The sequence below is a fragment of the Rattus norvegicus genome, chromosome 4 (assembly GCF_036323735.1).
Source record: "Rattus norvegicus strain BN/NHsdMcwi chromosome 4, GRCr8, whole genome shotgun sequence".
Taxonomy (NCBI): Eukaryota; Metazoa; Chordata; class Mammalia; order Rodentia; family Muridae; genus Rattus; species Rattus norvegicus.
The window spans coordinates 15,150,446-15,165,135 of record NC_086022.1 but is presented as its reverse complement, the minus strand read 5'-3'; the positions used below and the strand labels follow the sequence as shown (position 1 = coordinate 15,165,135).

The 14,690-nt window shown below is 40.9% G+C and overlaps 1 protein-coding gene and 1 long non-coding RNA gene across 9 annotated transcripts in view; both read right to left on the bottom strand.

Annotated features, from left to right (window-relative positions):
• The window catches only part of Phtf2 (putative homeodomain transcription factor 2), a 115,343-nt gene that overhangs the window by 57,548 nt on the left and 43,105 nt on the right, over window positions 1–14,690 (bottom strand). For 6 of the 8 annotated variants that reach the window (XM_063285715.1, XM_063285711.1, XM_063285710.1 and 3 more), the window contains one exon: window positions 2,931–2,987. In XM_063285715.1, the coding sequence (XP_063141785.1) occupies window positions 2,931–2,987 (57 nt within the window). Of the gene's footprint in view, window positions 1–2,646; window positions 2,700–2,930; window positions 2,988–14,690 lie in introns of all 8 variants that reach the window. The other 2 variants (XM_063285713.1, XM_063285714.1) reach the window with 1 other exon arrangement.
• On the bottom strand, window positions 5,139–14,013 carry LOC134486554 (uncharacterized). Its single transcript, XR_010065754.1, has 2 exons — window positions 13,364–14,013; window positions 5,139–13,231 (listed from the first exon to the last, which is right to left on the bottom strand). It is a non-coding gene; the product is annotated as an uncharacterized LOC134486554 (long non-coding RNA).

The window sequence follows — 14,690 nt, the reverse complement described above, 5'->3', positions numbered from 1 at the left end:
AAACAGGCATGTCACTTATTTATGATGAGAATATTCAAATCCTCATATGAGCCTGTGCAGTTCCTGTTGCTCTATGGCTGGCTTATTTCACGAAACATAGTTAGCTCTCTAGTGGTTGGAATGAGAATGGTCCCCCCCTGGCATTTCCATTGAGCCTTCACAGGACTGAGGGCCTCTCCTCCCAGTGATGCCCAACAAGGCCATCCTCTGCTTCATATGCAGCTGGAGCCATGGGTCTGTCCATGTGTACTCCGGTGGTTTAGTCCCTGGGAGCTCTGTGGGGGTTTGGTTGGTTGATGTTGTTGTTCTTCCTATGGGGTTGCAAACCCCTTCAGCTCCTTCAGTTCTTTCTTTAATTCCTCCATGGGGACCCCATGCACAGTTCAATAGACCTGCAAGCGCCCTGCCACGATGATCATGGACTAACCCCCGAAAACTGGAAAAAACATCCCCAATTGAATGATTCCTTTTTAAAGTTGCCTTGTGTGTCATCACAGCAAAAGAACAGTAACTAAAACTAGCTCAACTGAATTCATATGCTTATAAGTTATAGGACTCAATGCTGTCTTATGGCTGCATAACTGCTCCCCTATACCGGGGAGCCATCACTCATTGTGGGAGACTTAGATCCCCACTTCCTAGCTATTGTGGATAGTGTGGTAATAAGAATGGACATTTGGGGGGGTTGGGGATTTAGCTCAGTGGTAGAGCGCTTGCCTAGGAAGCGCGAGGCCCTGGGTTCGGTCCCCAGCTCCGAAAAAAAAGAACCAAAAAAAAAAAAAAAAAAAGTATGGACATTTGGATACTTCCTTGACGGACTACTGACTTTATTTCCTCCAGATTTATAACTCTGAATAATTGCTGGATAAGAGGGTACTTTCACTTTGGATTTTCTGTACTGGCTGTACTAATTTACATTGCTACAGTTATCGTGGGCAATGGAGTTTTGTTTTCTCCACAACCTTCTCGGCACCTTTTTTTTTTTTGAGCAACTGCAGCTCTGTAACTTTCTTACTCATTTGCCTAGTCCAGCTCTTCTTCTCTACACTCTCTCTTCTCTTCCCCATCCTCTTTTTTGTTTTGAATATTGACTTTAGTTTTGCATGTGTGTCTGTGCTCCATGTACTTGCAATGGCCCTGGAAGCCAGGAGAGTACAACTCCCTGCAACTGGACTGCGCTGGGAAGCAAACCTGAGAGATCGGAAGAGCAGCCAGACCCCGTAAACACTAAGCCATCTCTCTCAGGCACCTCACTTTTAGCTCTTCTTGACACATCATCAGACTCTTTGCTAATGGAATTCCTATTTTTCCTTCTGTCTTCTCATACTCATTAAATACTGGCATTTCAATGTTCTGTTCTTGGCCATTTTTTCATCATTCAATGAAAGTCTACTTATACGTAGACTCTATCTATATAATATGTAAAATGCCTAAGGAAGATACACATAGTACCTAATATGTACAACATACATATCTATCCATATGCAAAGGTTACATGCCTAGGACTCCCAAGATCTGCCTGGCTATTTCCAAAACAATTTTAAATCTCTCTTCCAATATTTCCTATCATACCTATCACTGCCTTAAGGAATTTATAGAAATATAATTTTAACTTTCTGCTTAAAACCCGTCCGTGTCTTCCCAGCTGTTACAAAGTTAGCTATGGCTTGGGTAAGGTCTCCCATCACAGCCTTCACATGCTGACTTGTTCTTCTTTCCTGCTTTACTGCTTATCACCTTCATCTTCTTCCTCAACCCAACTGCCAAGTCACATACTCAAGGCTTCCTTCCTCAGTGTCCCCTCCCTCCCTCCCTCCCTTCCTGGATACTTTCATATGCCCTTCATCTATCTGGTATGTCTTTCCTATCTGTCCACCATGTGTCGAACTCCTCTTACAAGCTGCTGACTACGCAATCTTCCCTAACCTCCTCACACATTTCCTTCTGCATGGCCCTGCAAAGAATGCACACAGGCCAATCTATTCAGTGATTTTATCTTATCTATAATAACACACTGGCCTTAGAAATTATAGCTTATTCATCTCTCCATCCACATGACCTTTAGTCTTATTTTAAAATGTTAGGACTTTGCTAAATGAATGTATCCTTCATAAAAACATTAAAGATTAAAATTATTAAATATCAAAGAATTAGTTGCTCTTTCATAGATGATGCAGGCTGAACAGTGAGAAATCTTTTGAGCAGATTTTTGAGTATCTATAAACATTAGCTCTTAATCTAATATTTCTATAGAAAATGGCAAGTGATTACAGTAACATTCTCCAGGCCCAAATTACACTTAGCTCGTGCAAGGACATACTGATTAGTATCTATGCAAATGAAAATATATAAAATTTATTATCAAAGAATGCTGAGAGACAACAAATTAGTTTTAAAACTGTTTTTCATGCCAGCAAGAGAGCGTACGAGAACATCCTATAAGGATCAGACCAGTAATCGCGTGGTCCAGAGGAAAATGCCCACTAAAAGCATCTGAGTCAATAGTCTGTTTTCCTAAATTCCTTTTGAAATTCAGCAACTCTTTTGCACCCAAGTCACTCTGTTAGTAGCATCGAAAAGCAGACTCCTATGAAGCACAGCAGCGCTCGCAGAATCACGCGGGGGCGAACATCCTGAAACACTTACCAGTTTAATAAACTGTACAGAGCAAGGACAGCATCAGGGGGAAGAAAAGCAAACTAGAAGTAGAAGGTGACAGGTGAAAGGGGGAAAGCTGGCAAAACATGACCAGTAAAAAGAAGGGAAGGTGCTACAGAGTAAAGCAAAGTAAAAAGACAAGACTGGAATCAGAGGCTTATGTCTTAAAGGGTCAGACAGAATAATAGTAGCTAACATAGTAAAGACAATGGGATGACAAAGTGACTGACAATTTAGATAATGTTTCAGAATAAACAAAACAAAGCTGGTACCTTGATTTCTCTTTGTTCAACAGACTTTTCCCATATTTGTTGATCATAGGCTCCGATCTGTGAAGAAGACAACACTGTGTTAAGTGAGCATTTGTCAATGCTCCTCCTGCTCCTTAGATGTGGCTCTGCCACGGATGACAGCGGGCAGCGCAGCGCAGTGCTGCATGGCTCTCAGTGAGCTGCCTACAGAAGGGCCAGTACTAGCAGCATCCTTGCTGCTTGGTAGAGAATGAAAACTTCCAGGTTCACGGTACCGTTGCTGGATATTACAGAAATATGAGGACGAGGTTAAAAAGAAACACAAGATAACAGTCAATATGAAAACCAGTTTAAATAAACAAAATTACTACAGTATTAGTATGGACAAGAGGAAACACAAAATCTCCCAAATGACAAACTCACGACATTAAGATCACAGGGTTGTTTCTTTTTCAGACAGCTCATAGCCTGACTGGACTCACGCTCATGCAACCTCCTAGGCCAGCATCCCGAGTGCTGAGATTACAGAAGTGAGCCAGCACATCAGTTTAAGTCAGCAAACTGGGGAGAGAGGTCAAAAGACAAGAAGCAAGATACGGTTCCTTGTCTGTTCCTACTGGACTGGAAAGGTGTTTGAACTCAGCTTTGACCAGGGCAGGATGAGCAGTCATTCTCTGGTGTTTATTTAAATTATTTGCTTAAATCTTACTGTCTTGAGATTCCACTTAATTCTCTGTATCCAAACGAAAACAAACAAACAAAAAACCCTAAAAAAAAAACAACAACAAAAAAATGCTCAACTGGTCATACATGAAGGCCAAGCACCCATACAGATAAAACAAAATAGTACAACCAACCATTCCAACACATCAAATATTTTGGTGAACCAATAACCCAAACTACTAGAGAGTTACATACTAATGTGTTTAAATTATTGTTTTCCAAATGCTATTTTCATATGTGAAAACGGCCCAAGTTCTGTTTTAAAGAACACTTTTATTTCAAGGTGATTCGAGTACACAGACACAGAGATACCTTTGCCACAACCCTAAAACCACACTCAGTCTAACGTAAGGCACCACCGCCAACAACCACAGGCTCCGTATAAGAGCAGTGTATAAGGGGGTGGCCTTTTGAAGACTGAGGTACTTTATACTCAGATACTCTTGTAAGAGCAACCCAAAAGGCTTGGTGGGAGGGCAGTCCTATGGAACCCATATGATGACATGGGTTGTTTGACTGGAGAAACTTCTACTCTGAGACTAATGGGGAGAGGAAGGGCAGTCCCCACTACAATTGATGCATTGTGGGTCTCAGGACCATGGATCAGAAACAAGATGCAGAGCTGAGCAGCCAACATACAAATGACTTGACAGGCTTCTCAGTTTCTGTTTTGCAACTGTCATAGAAGCACCTGGACGGTCTAAGTCACAAAACCTGATAGCTGTTCTTTCTGTATTTCTGCTACATAAAATTCAATGGCAGGGTCAAGTTCAACTACAATTCTCATCAAAGTTCATGAAGAAATTAACCACATCCCTGCTTTAGTGTCATCCAAAATCTAAAACAACAACTGCAATGATACTCCCCGGGTAGGACAGGAATCTTACACAGACAGCACATCTACAATTAGGAAAACACTTAGTGTTTTGGACTCTGTAATCTCATACGAGTTGTCATTGTTCCCCTGTGCATCCCTCAGTCCTCCAAAGTGTGCGATCTGAAGCACACTAATATAACTGCAAATAAGGCTGTGTCTGCGTCATATCGATAAGGAACTGTTAAACGCTGTCGTGAGTGATGGTGTTAAGGAGGGAGTGCACTGCTTTTTTTACAGGAGTGAAAGCTCCTGGGATCCCAATTCACGTTTGTGACCAGTCATTCTCTCTAGTTCTAAGACAGTGAGCAGCTTTAGCAGCACTCGTGCCATGTCCTAGAGGCATCTGAAGGCAGTAGGCTGGGCTGGGTTTATTGAAGCAGGGCTCATCTACTATCAGTCAGGCTTCTCACTCCTGGGACCACACAACACTCCGCCCTCTGCAGCTCAAGCTCATCCTTATCTACAGCTTCAGGCCTCCAGCAGCAGGTCTAGCAATCCTCTCTTTCTTGCAATCCTCCTTACAGTGGCAGTAAAGATAACTATATTCTCATCCTCCAAGTCTGACATCCTAATCCCTGTGAGTACCAGCACCCCTGGGGAGTGTAGAGACATCCATTTCCTTTTTGAAGTTTGTTTTTTTTTTTTTTTAAATCTCTATTACGCTCTCATCTAACTTATTTTCCCCTTTCTCTTATTTTTATGAATAAATGCTGGTATTTATACGTGAAAATTAAAAAAAAAAACAAGAAAAACAAGGGCACAGCAGCATCCTTAAATCAATACAGAAATAAAAGAAACATAAAGAATTCATAATGGCAAACACGTACGATTGAAATGAATACTCACGACCGACTCCTGCAGCTAACACACTGCCACACTCACTGTACACGTATGCAGCAGATACAAAGGACCCAGGAACTATTAACAGTCACCGTCCCGGGGTTGGGGATGTAGCTCAGTGGTAGAGCGCTTGCCTAGCGAGCGCAAGGCCCTGGGTTCGGTCCCCAGCTCCGAAAAAAAAAGAAAAAAAAAAAAAAAAAAAAAAACAGTCACCGTCCCTCACACCTATGAAAAGACCAGCTGTATACCCACACTGTATACGGCATATACCACTGGGGAACCCAGTTCTCACACCCAGGTCCACTCCAGCTGCACTGTGAATCCATCATCTAAGAAAGGAAGTGTTTCATGTCTACCACCGCAGTCACTAACAAGAATCCATCCCCTTCTGCTGTTGATTGTCAAGTTTGTATCTTTCTACACACAATATAAACAAAATACAAAAGGACAATATGAAGAAAGCAGAGAGGGAGAGGAGGGAGGACTGGGAATACAAGATAAAAAAGAGAAGACCAGCGGATACAGAGAAAGACGGCCATAAGTAACTGTAACAATCAGCTCTGACTCCCACAGAACAACTGGAAATATTTGGTGTATCAGACACACGTCTGTTAAAATGATGAGGTGATAAAACAGTAAACAGGAAGCATGTACGAATTCTAAGCAAGTGGTTCTGAGAAACAAGCTCAAAAGCTACTTTTAGGGGCTAAATTACGTCTAAGGTCACTTCGTTCAGGTGATCAGCAGCTCGGATATCAAAAGGCTGAAGAGCCAGTAGCATCAATCTTCCCAAAGGTAGCTATCCACTGTGTGACCGTCCTGGAATCTTCCCAAAGGTAGCTATCCACTGTGTGACCGTCCTGGGTGCTTGGATAATACAAAAGGCTAAAAGATCAGAAATGTACTTCAGAAGAGTGAAAGGCAGCCTGGACTCATAACTTTTAATCATCTAATTCCTTTAATAAACAGACATACTAAACTCCCACAAACTAAAAACCTTTCCCCCATAATATTACTATGCTCCTATTTTTCTGAATATTATTTGAAAAACAAGTCTTTAATTCTCATAAATATCAAGTGTTATTTTTTTTTTAAAAAAAGCTAATACAGAGAGCTCAAATCCCTCCATGGCAAATATCAGATGATTACATGTCTGCCTTTGTTTGCAAGAATGTATCAGTTTAATGCATGACAATATCTCAAAGACAAGTGAAAACTTCAAGAAAGTCTGAGGGGCTGGAGAGATGGCTTACTGCCATCCTTCGCAGTAATCAACTCCGGGGTTCCTAAACTGCGGCTTATGCTGCCATAATGATCCATCTGTAAGTTTCATAAAAAGTCAGGGAGTTAAGAATACGACATAAAGTTGGAAGAAAAGCAATGGAGGCCAGAATGAAATACTAAAAGGCCAATGATAGAAATCAATGAAAGAACGCTGCAGTGCTCCAAATCACACTGCCCTGGTGGGTACCAGAGAACTGTCACAAGTACTTCTACTCCTCTCTGTGAAGCACACCGTGCAATCACTGGACACTTACAGCAGAATCTGGAACCTGTCAATCAACTGCCCAGAATTAACAGTTATTCTGGCTTTTAAACAAAGCTCTGAAAATCGCAGCTTTCCACAATGTTTTATTTGTAACCACTGCCTCTCAGATGAATCTAAAAGTGTCTAAGTTATGTCTCCCTTTACCAAAGGAATCAATGCTCACATGTCAGACAGTCAGATGACTTCAGTGAGGACTAAAGGGAGAGGTTTAATCATGTGACATCATTCACTGTGGATGACAATGACCAAAAGGTGTGGCCTGAGGAATTCACACCTTTGCAGCCTCTAACCTGTGAGTAGTCATTTCCGTGATTGTTTTTAACCAGATTCTAACTCTTTTGACTCAACTTTTGTTTAAAATTAAAAAAATAATGATAAAAAAAAAACAGAATCATAAGTTTTCGACACAGTCATTGGAAAATTTACATACAAAGCCAAATACTTAGGCTTTGTATGTAAAAGCATTTGCTGCCAAGTTTGAGGACCTGAGTTCCTGTAACCCACATGCTGGAAAGAGATGTGACTCCCACAAATTGTTCTCTAACCCACACAGACATGTAGTAGTGCATATATGCTCCCCTGTAAATAAACACATAAATTTTAATGTTTTAAATATCCCACTATAATCCCGGTAGTATAGGAAGTTAATGAAAGAAGGAAGTATAATTGAAGAAATAATTCTAAGTTGTATAATAAATATACTTCTACATCCTGTAAACTTGTATGATTTAACTACTTTTTATTTTTTTAATCAATCAGCACCAGGATTGTTCCATAACAAAAGGTATTATTAGAGAAAAATAAAGTTGGTTGACTAGAATGCAAATGAAACTTTTAAAAGGATTTGAAATCCCTTGGTATGGAGAATATGACTTTTTCTTGGGGCAGCAAAATTCCTGATCAGGCAAAGTCATCTGTCAAGCAAGCCTAACAACCTGAGTTTAATTTCCCTAACCCATAATAAAAGAAGAGAATCAACTCCTCAAAGCTGTCCTATGACCTCCACACATGCACACACACCTACATGCAAGCTTACACTAACACAAAATAAAAGTGTGGGGGGAACAGTTTCTAATCAAGAGGTAATAACATGTCATTAATTACTGACGCTTCCATTTGTCCTGTTAATCATAACCAGCAAAAATCTCACAATCATTCCAAACCACACCCTACCGCGCACTAACCCTAAGAATATGATAATACACGCACGCACGCACACATGCACACACACTCAGGGTTATCGATAGGAAAGCAGACTCTTATAGCAAAGAGGGTAGCTATCTGCCCAGCTCTTGTGCGGTTTAAGGCTTAATGTAAATATAAAGGTTGTGTGGGTGTCTTTTATCCAGGAACTGAATGGTTAAATATTCACATATATAATTCAAAAAGAACCAAATAAACACTATCAAGGAGGGATGGCATTAACACATAAAACAGACCTCGATATGCATAACAAAGGTGGGGATGGGGGTTGGGGATTTAGCTCAGCGGTAGAGCGCTTGCCTAGGAAGCGCAAGGCCCTGGGTTTGGTCCCCCAACTCCCCCAACTCCGGAAAAAAAGAAAAAAAAACAAAAAACAAAAACAAAGGTGGGGATGGGTGGCTTGTGTACTGGGACTCTACACACAATAAAACAAAAGGTTACAAAAAGACAACTAGAAATTGTAACCCAAATTCAGGGGATAAAAATATAAAAAGTCTGGAACTCAGTAGCAAAAACTGTGTGTGTCACATTGCCTATTTGATCATCTCTAGAAAAACAGTAACTGGAAGAAACCCAGAACACAGTATAGGGACAGCTAATACATATTCAAATGAAGAGAAGGCTCAAAGTCAAGGAGAGCCTTAGAAACCAGAAAGGTATTTGACGGCAGGGTGTGAATTCATGTGCAAATTCCACTGTTGACACTGGGGCACTAGGCCCTCTGCCATCAAATACCTTACAATATACTGTTGCTACACACTTAAGATATATACACTGTTTAATCTTGATTAATTCCTTTCCTCCTCCCTGCCCCACCCCCTTACTTGTCCAGAACAATTCATTGCTACAGCAAATTGGATGAACCGGGGTTAGGGATGAAAACCAGGTTGCCAGATCCAGTGGTGAACCAGACACAGGGAAGAGAGGGTCAGGCACAGAATGCCATGGGATGGGAAGGGAGACGCTGTACTGAGGGCTGACATCCATTGGCTGGGGCTGGCAAGTAAGGTGATGGGGCACTGCATGGACAGCAAGGTTCAAGTAGGGTGTGGAGGGCCCCCAAGGGTGAGAAAGGGTGAAAGGAGTGCAGCAACCGGCCCTGACTATGACCATCAGCACAGAGTGGAAACGACCAGAGGGCAATTGTATGATTTGGGCTTTGATGGGATTTTGTTTGCCTGCTTTTGGTTTGTTTGTTTTTGAGTCAAGGTCTCTTTGGCTGGGTCTGGAACTCACTATGTCGAGGAGGCTAACCTTGAACTCATAGAAACTAGTTCTTGCACTTGACCACCATGCCCAACAGAAATTGATTTCAACTTCTCTTCTACTTCCTGCTTTTTTCCCATTTTCCTATTACAGTCATGTATTACTTTTCTGACTGTGATAAGACATTTAGGAAAATCGGGATTAGCCAATAGTTCATATTCTCAAGAAGCAATGGAGTGTCAGGTTAGGACTAGGCAGAGGCCTCACATGAAGACTGAGGAGAAGGAACCACGCAGTGGAGAAAGCAGCTACAAATGATCATTAATAAAGTCTCGGTGGGAAAACACATTAGAGTTTTGGTTTCTGAGTTTTGGAGAAACATTTAGCTAAAAAACTTAACTGTCAAAAATGTAAATCCCACAAAAGGACACAGAACATTTCGAAAGAGAAAAGGGATGAAAAGCCAGTCCACGCACACGCACCGGTACTCCAGGGAAGGCTCTTGTAGCAGAAGACACTCGGCTGGCTCACACAGGACCAGAGGGAGCAGAGGGGAGACAGCCTGACTGGCAGATGTGAGCGGACTGGGAGACTGCCAGATGCTGAGGAAGCCAAAGAAAACCTTCCTAACTCCATAACAAACAATGGTTGCCACCTAAGAGGCAAAAATAGCCATGACTGTCCTTCCCCTCAGTCCATTCTCAAGGCAGTAGTAACACACGTTAGTTACACTGGATCATTTCAAGTCCCATATTAACTCTCTGATGGAAAGCTAACAGCTTTAATATGTAAGGTCTTGATGAATTAAATCTTAAAAGCATGTACCTAGTTAATTCCATTCCTATCTCTTGTACACTTAGGGAGAATCAGATCACTAAGCATAAAGGCCTGAAGTTCTACTGTATTCTGAAGTGATTCCCACACTCCAGGTCCATGCTATTTGATCCAGCATATTCCCCTCCCCCACAAAGACCTAAAACCAGACATCCAGCTCTAGCCAGTTCTCCCCGCCCCACCACCAAAAAAAAAATTCAAAGAAAAGTATGACTAACAGAAAGAAACAGATTAATACTACAAGCTCAGAAGAAATGTTTGTATACACTGCTGTGAAGAATGTAACTAGGCCAGGCTGGCCTTTCCTTCGGAAATCTAGGCTGTTGGTGGTTGGCAGTTCACATGTGCTGGGAGAAGCAGAAGCAGGGTACAGGAGCGTTGTTTCCTGGCCCAACTTGAAAGAGAGTATTGCTGTAATGGAAACCAACACCGTCCTGCATAATTTACAACAACTGTTTACTTTCCAGCTTGCTGGGACACGCAGTATGTTCTCAGTGGGTTTACTGAAGTACTGTCCCAATAATATTTTCTCCTACAAAGTCATCTGAGCAAAGATAATTTGAGGTCCAATTTTCTATTTAAACTAACGTTGGATCATGAATTATGAAGACTCTACTAGTGAGAACAGAAAAGATTCAGTATTCTACTAACAATAAAAGAGTAGTTCAAATATATCTTTATTATCAAACAAGGGGTCAAAATTCAACATGTAAGTTCTAATAAACCTACCATATTAATTCTTAAAGTTTTGAAAGCTAAATCAACACCATTCAATTGCTGATTGTTTATATTTTTGATAAATGTCATTTCAATTATCATAGAGTAGAAATTATTTGTAAAATTGTTTAAACTGTTAAAATAGCTTTCAAAATCTATATATTACTGAAAAATAAAGTTTGGTCTTAAAAAGTAGAAGACTTTCCTGAGCTCTAAGTAAACTACAGTAGAAGACCAAACAGACTTCCCTTCATCTTTATTTTAATCCCTAAATAGTGTTGCTCATATTTTTATAACAAATGTATGGGGAAAATCTCCAAAACCCATGAATTTTATAACCCCACCTAGTATAAGAAATAGCATTCCCAACCATTAATGAAAATACTCTAAGCTTTGTACATAGTTTAAAATAGTAATCCATATAACCTATCAGTAATGAACAACACTTCTGAGTCACCGAAACAGCCATGCACCACTCACTGACATGTGGTCATGACCACACATGTCATCTATGAGCCATACTGAGCCACCTATGAGGCATTATTCTGAGATCAAAACACCCCTGTCACCCAGTGACCTTAGGGCCATCCTAGAACACCTCTCTCTCCTGTGGCTCTGATGAGACTGACCCACACAAACCTATGGCACATCTGTGTAAAGCAAAAGGCCGTGAGACCGTGGATAGACAGCAGTTCCTGCCTGGGAAGTCAGAGTGCTCCTACGTTTACTAAGTATCCATTCACCTCCACCGCAAGAGACGGAGTGCATCAGGTTACCCGGGAGAAGCCCCATACATCTCACATTTACACTGCACTGAGAGGCCACAGTGAACCATCTACAGCATCTGTTTCTTACAGGAACACTCGGATAGTAACAAAAGGACCCATTTCTGAAAAGAAGCCGGTGGTTAAGCAAAAATGACAGTATGTTTTATTTAAAAGTCCTGCTGGGCTGATGAGATGAACTGGGCAAGCTTGCTAACCTGAGCTCCATCCCTGGAACTGACTGAAGAAGGCAGGCCTGCACCCTCTCACAAAAGCTGGCCTCCACGGCATGCACGCCTGCGCTTATGCACGCTAATAGTAAGAAATGAGAATAAAATTAGCAAAACCTTAAGCCAAGTGCATTAATAAAGTAACTACTGCTACTATTTATTTAAGCATCTACAACTTTTTGATAGCAGTTCAAGTAGGGAATGAGCTACAGAGGACACATTTAGTGCCACTTTTCACAACTGTAGCCAAGTAAGCCAAAAGTGGAAATGTGCGCCTTTGTTTGTGGAGTCACGGTTAGGCAGGTTACAGACAGCCCAGAGCAGCTAGGTCTGAGCTCTCACTAACCCTACATTCACATGACTGGACACCGCTGGGCTTCTTGGAACCTTCCTTTCCTCATTATAAAATCAGCATAAGGGCAGTAAACCCTTCCACAGGTTCCTGCGATGACTAAGTGTGTGTGTGACATACTTGAGGCAGCACGGAACACGCAGGTAAGTGTTCAGTCAGTGCTGCCAGCTACTGAGTCAACAACACTCACGGGCAGCACGAAGCTGGAATAAAAACATACAATTTTAATCCAACACTGATCCAAAAACTCAAAACGTGTTATTCTGCTGAGTCCAGTTGCACAGAATCTCTGCGGTTGGACCTGGTACTATTTCAGCCAGGGCTAGACAGAACTCAAAGCGAGACACTAAGGACTGTGACAGCTCCTTACACAGTGACACTTAATCCTACCAACAATCCTTGAAGCAGAAGACGTTACCTCCAACTCCAAGGAGACCGTGGGTTTTGTGTTTCGCTTTCATTCCTGTTTGACATTTAAGTAATTAGGATTCAGAGTACAAGAAGGACCTATCTCTCTATGGGATAAATTTGTAATTGTTCATACAAAAATGAAAATTAATATATATTATAGTTTTTGCAAATGTGACAACTGACAGTGATCATGAAATTAATTACTTTTCCTTTGGTATGTCCCAGTAAAAAACTATATTTGTATATTAAAGCTCTCAGATAATATGCTAGAATTTTCTGACCCCCACCAAGAGAAAAAAAATAACAAAAACCAAGCTCCTCCTATCCTTCCTTTAAAGATTAGAACACAAGTGACAAGGAGATTGAGGCTGTACTGCCCAAGGGCCACAAACTTTCAAGCCAGTCTGGATTCCATTCATAAGTGCGACTGACCATCATTTGCCAAGACCTTCACTATATTTGTAATAGAATAAAAATGCATAATTTTACATCAACACTGTGATCTAAAAATTCAAACAGGACTATTTTGACCAGTTTACCCAGAATCTCTGCAGTTGGACATAGTGATATTTTACACAAGACTAGACGTAACTGAGATGTATCCTATATGCATAATCTTTGGAGTTCAATTTGTAGTACCACTCTTTTTTTTTTTTTTTCTCTTTTTTCTTTTTTTCGGAGCTGGGGACCGAACCCAGGGCCTTGCGCTCGTTAGGCAAGCGCTCTACCACTGAGCTAAATCCCCAACCCCTGGAGTTCAATTTGTAACAACTTTATATATGTAGTTTTAAGTAAATGCTACTATATGTAATATTTGCACAGCATAGCCAATTTCCCTATGGTAACATTTATTTCTCAACTGCAGAAAACTATTATTTATAGGATATAATGCTTAATTATTTCAAGTCATTTGAAAAGTATAACCTATAAATATCTAAGTTGCTAGGACAGTATGAAAATAATATTAATGCCCCTTTATGTACAACAAAGGGGAAGTGGTACTCATAGTTCTGTGAATATATAGAGGAGAAAGCTTCGTGAGAGTCCAAACATCCTGCAAACTATTCCATTTGACTCTTGTCTCCCTAGGATACCCAGAATATAGCCCTCTATATGTAGAAATTTCATCTAAGTATTTATGTGATTTTATTTTTAAAATTTTGTCTGAAATAGGACCACTTTTTATGAAGCTTTTTAAATGAAATACACAACTTTGATGCTGTAAGTTTGGATGTATACCTCAAAGTTCGCTGTGTGGGAAGCTTTGTCCCTAGTGTGGCAACCAAGCATGGGGACCTCTGAGAAGCTGAGATCACAATGCCTTCGGAAGGGACTAACTCAGTTCCCACTGGACTGCAGGCAGCTCCCAGGACAGCAGAGTTCTACACAAGGCAAGGCTGGCTCCTGAACCCTGGCTTCTTGTCTTGCTAAATTACTCCTTCTCCTTCCCTCCTCTTGCCATGAGTCCGTCATGCAGGCTGTGACGCAGCTGCCAGACATCCTTACCAGAAACCAGTGATGCTGGTGTTGTGTTCGTGCCTTCATAGACCTGAGCATTCAGTAAGCTTCTTTTCATTATACACTGTTCAGTTTTTGGGTATTTTGTATAGAAATTAAAACATAGACTTAGACAGATGCCATGAAACATATTTATTTATTTAAAGTATACAATTGAAAGTATACAATTCCATGGCTCCTGGTAAATTTGTACACTTGTAAGTACAACCATTTCCACATTCTAATTCAGAATATTTTCATTACCATAAAAAGAAATCTCATACTCACTTATAATCGCTACTTATTTCTACTCTAGCAGACCACTGGTTACTTCTGGTCTATAAACTTACATATTTGCCCCTCATTCCATTTCCTCTTAGATATGGAATGTCCAGCACGGTCTGAGTATGGTACCCTGAGACTCATTCATCTGTGACATGCTGGGCACTTTCCTCTTCAGTATTGCATTACAAAGTGCTGCTTTCTCACGAGTTGTCACCTCGAAGACAAATGACAACAGCAGTTTATAGGAGAAAACATATCAAACTACTTGCTTAGATAAAAATTAAGTAAATACA